The sequence below is a fragment of the Triticum dicoccoides genome, chromosome 3A (genome assembly GCF_002162155.2).
Source record: "Triticum dicoccoides isolate Atlit2015 ecotype Zavitan chromosome 3A, WEW_v2.0, whole genome shotgun sequence".
Lineage (NCBI taxonomy): Eukaryota > Viridiplantae > Streptophyta > Magnoliopsida > Poales > Poaceae > Triticum > Triticum dicoccoides.
Genome location: NC_041384.1, coordinates 44,616,732 through 44,624,700, shown reverse-complemented (window position 1 = coordinate 44,624,700; position 7,969 = coordinate 44,616,732). Strand labels below are relative to the sequence as shown.

General features: G+C 45.5%; 1 protein-coding gene across 1 annotated transcript; it reads left to right on the top strand.

Annotated features, from left to right (window-relative positions):
- Positions 1 to 356: 356 nt before the first annotated feature.
- LOC119266964 lies at positions 357 to 4,359 on the top strand. The gene has a single exon (XM_037548249.1). It carries the CDS (start codon positions 427 to 429, stop codon positions 1,582 to 1,584), a length of 1,158 nt encoding a protein of 385 aa, XP_037404146.1. The 5' UTR covers positions 357 to 426; the 3' UTR covers positions 1,585 to 4,359.
- The last annotated feature ends 3,610 nt before the right edge of the window (positions 4,360 to 7,969 follow it).

Below are 7,969 nucleotides of genomic sequence, written 5' to 3'. Positions count from 1 at the left end.
GCAGAAAATATTTGTAACAAAGATTGCGTTGTAGAAAAAAAATTTGCACAGAGATTATGTTTGAGATTTTTTTTACAACAGAGGTTCGGCTAAAAAAAAATCATCTTCACCGTCGAGTTGCCATGGCAACATTCCCTATGTTTCGGAAACATGGATGATGTTGCAAAATCTTAAGACTTGCGATGCGTGAGACTGAACCGACATGTGGTTGACTCTCGACGAGGCGGTCACAGAGCGTAGAATCGGCCGGATGATTCTAATCATTTTTCGTTTTTTTTGGAGTGGCAAGGCTTCAAGGCCCACTACCAAAAAGGCCCAGTACGCTCACATTTTCCGGTTCGACCAGACCACGCAACTACAGTCTCGCTCGCTCGCCGCCGCCGCCCGTTTCCCCATCCCCTTGCCGCGGCCATCGCCGCCGCCGCCATGCTCCGGCTCCGGTGCTGCGTCCTCATCCAGCTCCTCTCTTCTCCACCCCCGTCTCCCGCCTCCCAGCTCCGCCGCCTCATCTCCGCCGCAGCGCCCGCCATCTCCCCGAACCCTACCAGCTTCGCCGTAGAGGACTACCTCGTCGACACCTGCGGCCTCGCCCGGCCCCAGGCACTCGAGGCCTCCGCCAAGCTCTCCCACCTCAAGTCCCCCGCGAATCCCGACGCCGTCCTCGCCTTCCTCGCCGGCCTCGGCCTCTCCGGCGCCGACGTCGCCTCCATCGTCGCCAAGGACCCGCTGTTCCTCTGCGCCAAAGTGGAGAGGACCCTGGCCCCCGTCGTCGCGGGGCTCACCGGCCTCGGCCTGTCGCGCTCCGAGATCGCGCGCCTCGTCTCGCTCTCCCGTGACAGATTCCGCCGTATGTCCACCGTCTCCAATGTGCAGTACTACCTGGGCTTATTCGGCTCCTTCGAGAACCTCCTCCGTGCTGTCAGCCGTGGCTTATGCCTTCTCTCGGCCAACCTCGAGACGGTGGTCAAGCCCAATGTGGCGTTCCTGCAGGAGTGCGGGCTAGGTGACTCCGACATTGCCAAGTTGTGCGTCACCCAGCCATGGCTGCTCGCCTCCAACTTGGAGCGCGTCCGGGAAGTGGTGGCACTTGCTGAAGGTATAGGTGTGCCTCGTGGCTGTAGGATGTTCAGACACGCATTGAATGCTGTTGCACGCCTCAGCAAGGAGAAGATCGCTGCCAAAGTGGATTACTTGAAGACGACGTTTAGGTGGTCGGATGCTGAGGTCCGCATTGTTGTGTCCAAGTTTCCATTTGCGCTGATAAGTTCTGACCAGATGGTGCAGAGCAAGTCAGAGTTCCTGATCTCTGAGGCGGGGTTGGAACCGGCATACATCGCTCATCGGCCGGCATTGCTCTTGTACAGCCTGGAGGGCCGGATCAAACCCCGGTACTATGTTCTAAAGTTTCTTAAGGAAAATGGATTGCTTCGTCATGACCGAGATTACTATAATGCAGTCATGCTGGCAGAGAAGGTATTCATGGAGAAGTTCATATGCCCTCATAAGGAAGCTGCGCCGCACCTCACAAAAGACTATGATGCCGCTTGCAAAGGGGAAATGCCGACTAATTTCAGATTCACATGAGCCATGAACGGGTTATGAAAATTCGTATCTGTGTGCTGGTTGTCTGTTGATGTATGTCTGCTAGATATCCTGGGCTAGTCGTTGCTAACGTGTGATGAAACTGATAGTTTGTTTCTGAATCCTGATATGTAGTGTCATCATTCAGTTGAGAAGAAACCATGGCTTCGTTATGAACTTTTCCATCCGCATTAATGATTTTAAACACACGTATTGGACCTAAGAAAGTGTGAGATGAAGCCATTCTGCAATGCAAATTAAAATTTTAGTTTTCAAGTTAGTTGCTGGTGCATTGAGAGTTTGAGACAATGGGCCTGTTTGCATCCAGCCAGCAACAGCCTTACCAAAAATATTTGGGTATTGACTGGCTTGTTGGCCTTTGGTTGGAAGCAGAGTTTTTGGTTATGCGCCAAAGTTTTGGTTGCTCGTTCAGTTCTAGCATCAGGTTGTTGTCGTATCCACGCGGCAAAATAGTGCACTAATTTTTTGGCGAGCCCTGATTTGGCGAATCTGGTATGGGCGGCATCCAAACAGCCCTGATGAGCCAAGGTAAGGTCTCCTTCATTGTGGGTAATGAACTCCTAATGTTCTATTAATGTTTTTTAATTCATAGTGGATAATTGGAGGATCTTTTTTAGGTAAATAGTCTTTTCTGATAGCAACTGGCGGGGATGTTGCCTCCTGGTTTTAGTGATTCGTATTTAGTAGTATCAATTAACCTGTCTCTGGCTTAATCTTATTTTCAGTTGCTGTTTGATCTAAAAATAATTTAGGTTTGCTCATATGCAGATTCACAGCAATCCACTTTTGCTCTAGTTAGCTAACTAATTATAGATGTAGTCTTTCAGCTATCAGCTATTGAAAGTCTCTGGAAGTGAGTTCACTTAAGTTATGCTAAAATAGTACGACTTTACTTGGTTCAGATGTAACGGTTTGGAGCCATTGGTCCTACTGGAAATACCTACTGGGCTGTAGGATAACTGGGCAGGGCCCACATCTGTACATGTTATCTGCGAAAGAGAGATGCTCACTTAAATAAACTTTGAACTATCACATAGAGTTGGGTTATAAGCATTGGCATTATTTAAGAAAGTAAACAATCAGATGCATGGCTATGGTCTCTGTCGTACAGGTTCCAATAAATTTCCTCATTTTCGTGGTATATAGGATGAACTGGAATAGGGAAAATAAGTTTAAGTCATCAGGCCTATTTTTGGGAGAAAATCATATGTAACAACTAATTTCAGCTAAAGATGTTTTAACACAATAATTGGTTTCCCATGTTACCTTTTGACAATGCTTTGAGAAGTAAATTTTATGTAGGCCGTTGGCTCAAAATGCAGCTCACCATTTAGTGTGAATCTAATGTCTTTATGAAGTGTATGCTTTAGCATTTTATACTATTTACTGAGACAATGGTCCAGACCGGACCGATGGCAACATTTTATACTATTTGCTGACACGTTTATATATGTCAATGCAAGAATAGAAATGTGTATGTTGTGTTGTTTGTGTAGTTCATTAAAACATCTATTTACCTACTGTTTGGTTAGTGCTTGCAGGATCTGACAATAGCCTATTCTGCCTCTTACAGCTCTCATCCCTTCTTCTTGACATGAAGGAGATTTGCATCCATTTACGATTTCCTAGAGAGTTTATAAAGGCCTGCTCATGTTAATCTTGGAAACATACCACATGAAGGAACTATTCTTTTTTAGATCTTCATTGCATACGCTCTCTAATTTTTTGTTCATGGTTTTCCTTTTTACGTCCTTGCTAAAATATTCAACCTTATAGTTATGTTATTTGGGCTACACATCCACATGTTTGCTTTCTATGATTGCTTATACACTCGAGAGATTATCTTGAATTCTGGGACTCGAAAACGTTCTCTGACTTGGCTTTGTCTATATTCTGCATTGTTACTCCAGATAGAATCCACAGTAGTTAGATAAGTTTGCTTGAAAACTTCTGACTGATGGACATGCTGGTCCAATGGCAACACCAGCCAATCATGTACAACTTTTGTAGTCAAAGCAAAGTGATGGTTGTTTATAGATGATGATTTACATAGCGGTTCGATGCTAATTAAAGTAACTTTTCTTGTGCTCCATGATTAGACGATTGCCGTCTTGGCCCTTGAAAATATCATTGGACAAATTACTGCTTTGTACGAAATACTACTCTTATTTTCCTTAATCATAGTTTCCTAGGTGTGAAAATCTCTCTATCAGCCTGTTCTTGTTAAGAAGATGCACTGTCTTACATATGATTCAGAGCATGTGAGCTGCCGGATCTGTTTGTATGTCGCCTGAACCCTACCTAGTGGTCTGCAACGCCTTGAGCAAAAGTTGGGAGTCTATCACAGATCGATTCAGATCTGAGGCGTTATATCTTAAAAGAATACCGAGAGTTTGTTTAACTGGATGGACGCAGCCTTGGCTAGAGCATCTGCAATTGTATTTTGTTCTCTTGAAACACAGGCCTGAAGCTTACAAAAAGTTCGTTGCTCAGCTGCATGGTAACTGGTTGCAGAGTCCAGTGAGGAGCTGGAGTGTTTTCCGCTAGGTAAGTCTGATGCATGCGGTCCTAGTGGTGTGGACAGCTTCTGCATGTACAGGGGAGGGAGGAATTGCCTGAACATTGGCAATAATAGGGAGTTGGCCCATGGATGTAGAGGGAGCTATGTATTTGGTGCTAGCTGTTGAGTCTCAATTGAGCATGTAACTGTATCCTTTTTATGCTTTTTGGCTCGCACCTGTGGTAGATTCTGGTGTCTTATGGATGAAATTATGATAAATATAAATGAAATTAGGATAAAAGCACAATTCAGAGAATCATCTCATGTCTCATAGAGTATGTTTATAGCTCTCTTACTATGCTGATCTCTGAACAGAGGATCCAAATTGGAGAAAAAATTCATAGGAAACATGTTGTATCTAGGGTAGCATACAGATGACTCTACATTCTTTCATGTTGTGACACTCTTCTTCCCTAACAACATTCTTATTGGTTTCTTCCCCCTGCATTTCATTAATTAAACACCAAGATAATTGCCCCCAATACCGGATGGAATCCACATCAGACATCTCTATCTTGGCAAATTATCTATGATGAAACATGAACAGAAGGTGTAAATGTGAGGAAGTAACTTGTTCACATGGATGTTTCTGGGACCACTAAAAATACAGATGGAAGTGCACAAGAGATAGAATGTCATACAGATATGCCTGCATTTCCTGCTCATAATTGTGCACTGCTTAAATGACGCGGTCAATCGACAATTTCTGAAAAGTCAATGGTGTGATCAACCTGCCAGACATAAGCAAAAAAAAGGAAAAGTAAGGAGATCATAACGATTAACGTTCATTGTGTGCAAGAAATGGGATGCATGCCGTCTGGATAGCAAACGATCACAGGGCGGAACCAGAGTAGTGAACGGCCTGGATTATGCATGGCCAGCCACATGTCCAGAGTCTCGCCCCTAAGCGTTCGACGAAAACTAATCCGCGTATTCTAGTAAAGTCATGATAAAGTTGCACCCATATAAAATCATTTTCGCAAACGAAGTTTGCTGCTTAATTAAGTAGTGAGGATTAATCCATGATACAAAGCAGTTAAGCACTACATGAAACAAAGAACTATAAAAGCACATTGACCACATGGCCAGGAATTAAACTCATTGCTCTCCCACTTATATTGTGGATGCTATTTCCCACAAAGTGATGCTTCTAAACAAACTTGAGATTCATGTGTTGGGTGAACATGTGAAGGTTATATGCTCATGATCTTTATTTTGCAACTGCCTTTTCTCAGTATAGAAGGTAAAGGTTGGGAATGATATCATGTGCATGAAGGTTTTCCTTTTTGAGCTAACAAACTATGCATCCTCAAGTCGTCCTCATGTTTCCTCCTTTTGCAAGAATCTTAAGGGAGGCAACCTCATGGGACATTTTGGCGACCGCAAGACCCTTGACATGCTCTCCTATCACTTCTTTTGATCGGAATGCTAGTCAAGTGATGCAAAGCATGACACAAAGCCAAGTCTCGACTACATCCTCCTAGCCTCACTGTGCTCCATTGCTCGTAGCTACCGTACCTTGGAAGCATATTAATATGGACACATTTGTAGTTGTAGATCGTTTTTCTAAGATGACACATTTTACTCCTTGCAACACGAGTGGCCCTGCTTCACATATCTCCAATTATTTTCTTTAGGGACATTATGCGACTACATGAAATTCCCAAAGTCCATCATCTCGGATCGTGGCATCAAGTTCGTGATCTACTTTGGAAGATATTGTGGGATAAGATAGGCAAAATCTATACTTCTCCACCACTTGTCCTTCACAAACCGATGGTCACACCAAAGTGGTCTTTGTGCTTTTATCAACAAGAACTTGAAGTCATGGGAAGATTGCATTCCACATGTTGAGCTCTCTCACAACCGCACTCTACACTGAACGATGCACAAGAGTCCAACTGAGGCGGTGTACGACTTCAACCTACTCAGTCCTCTCAATCTACTCTGACTACTATTCAAAGAGAGGACACATACAGATGCCAAAAAATAGGCAAAGTATATCACGAATCTCCATGAGTCCGTTGAGACCAATATCAAGCAATAAGTTCAACGCCAATCCATCAAGGTCGAAAAAATACCGACGTCCAATGATCTTCATCCCCGAAGATCTTGTTTGGGCACACCTTCCCGAGTAACTCCTCGAGCAACAAAAATACAAGCTTCTACAAAGAGGTGAAGGACATTTCCAAGTTCTCCAACACATCAATGACAACACCTACAAAACTAGCCTTCTTAGGGACAAGTACTCCATGAGAGATACTTTTAACTTCACTGGACTCTCTCCCTATCATGGAGATGAGACTTTAGAGTCGAGGACTGCTCCTTTTCAAGAGGGGGGAGATGATACATCCGGTTCTTCCAACATTACCATGCAAAGCAAGGAAAGATCCAATTGGACCAATGACAAGGACACGCGCCAAGGTGACACATGACAAGCTAACTCTTTTCTTAAATGATCTCCCTTTGGACTTGCATGAGAATTCATTGCTACCTAAGGCGTGGACCTTATATGTGCTTAGATGTGAAGGTATGGAACACAAAGAAGGATAAAGGATGGGCCATGAATAAGAAGGTATGAATGCGAGGGCAACATCCCGAAGGCAAGGCCAAGGGAAGGATAAGGGCTGCCTTGGATTCTGTCGTGGAGCCTCCGAGCAAGGTGTACAATGCTCTGGTATGACCTAGAGTCTGGCTCGGAGCCTCCAAGCTAGCCATGCAGCTCTCTGGTCTACCCTGGAGAGTGTCCAGGAGCCTTCAGGACGACCTCTGGGCCAGGCCCACAACTCTAATGGATAGCTAAGAGCTGCCTCAGACTCTCCAGGCATCTTAGAACACTCGAGTCACCTTAAAGCCTCAGTTTGTAGCCGCACACACGAGTTTAGGCCCAACCCATGAGACTCCCCCTTCCACCTACCCCTTCATGGGATTTGAGTCATACCCCTCTCTAGATCTAGAGTTAGCAAAACATTTTAGAATAAAACAAAGAGAAATCTGGTCAACTTATCATCCCTTTGTGATTCAAAGCCTCCATGTGGAGATGTATATATTCAATGCCAGCATATATGGTGAGGTACAAGACCCCCTTGCCCTAGGGCTGGAGAAGTAAATGTTGGGGAACGCAGTAATTTCAAAAAAAATTCCTACGCACACACGCAAGATCTAACATGGTGATGCATAGCAACGAGAAGGGAAGAGTGTTGTCCACGTACCCTCGTAGACCATAAGCAGAAGCGTTATGACAACGCGGTTGATGTAGTCGTACGTCTTCACGATCCGACCGATCCTAGTACCGAAAGTACGACACCTCCGCGATCTACACACGTTCGGCACGGTGACGTCCCACGAACTCTCGATCCAGCTGAGTGTCGAGGGAGAGCTTCGTCAGCACGACGACGTGATGATAGTGGTGATGAAGCTACTCTCACAGGGCTTCGCCTAAGCACTACGATGATATGACCGAGGTGGATTATGGTGGAGGGGGGAACCAGCCACGGCTAAGGGATCAATGATCAACTTGTGTGTTCTAGGGTGCCCCTGCCCCCGTATATAAAGGGGCAAGGGGGAGGCCGGCCGGCCCTTGGGGCGCGCCAAGGAGGGGAGTCCTCCTCCTCCTAGTAGGAGTAGGACTCCCCCTTTCCTAGTCCAACTAGGAGGAGGAAGGGGGAAGGAAGGAGAGGAGAAGGGAGAAGGAAAGGGGGCGCCCCCCTTCCCTAGTCCAATTCAGACTAGAGGGGGAGGGGCGCACGGCCCTGCCTTAGCCAGCCCTCTCTCTCTCTCTCCACTAAGGCCCATGTGGCCCATTAG

Bases quoted from the DNA above. Each gene is read 5' to 3' on its own strand.
- LOC119266964 (XM_037548249.1), top strand. From the start codon at position 427: ATGCTCCGGCTCCGGTGCTGCGTCCTCATCCAGCTCCTCTCTTCTCCA.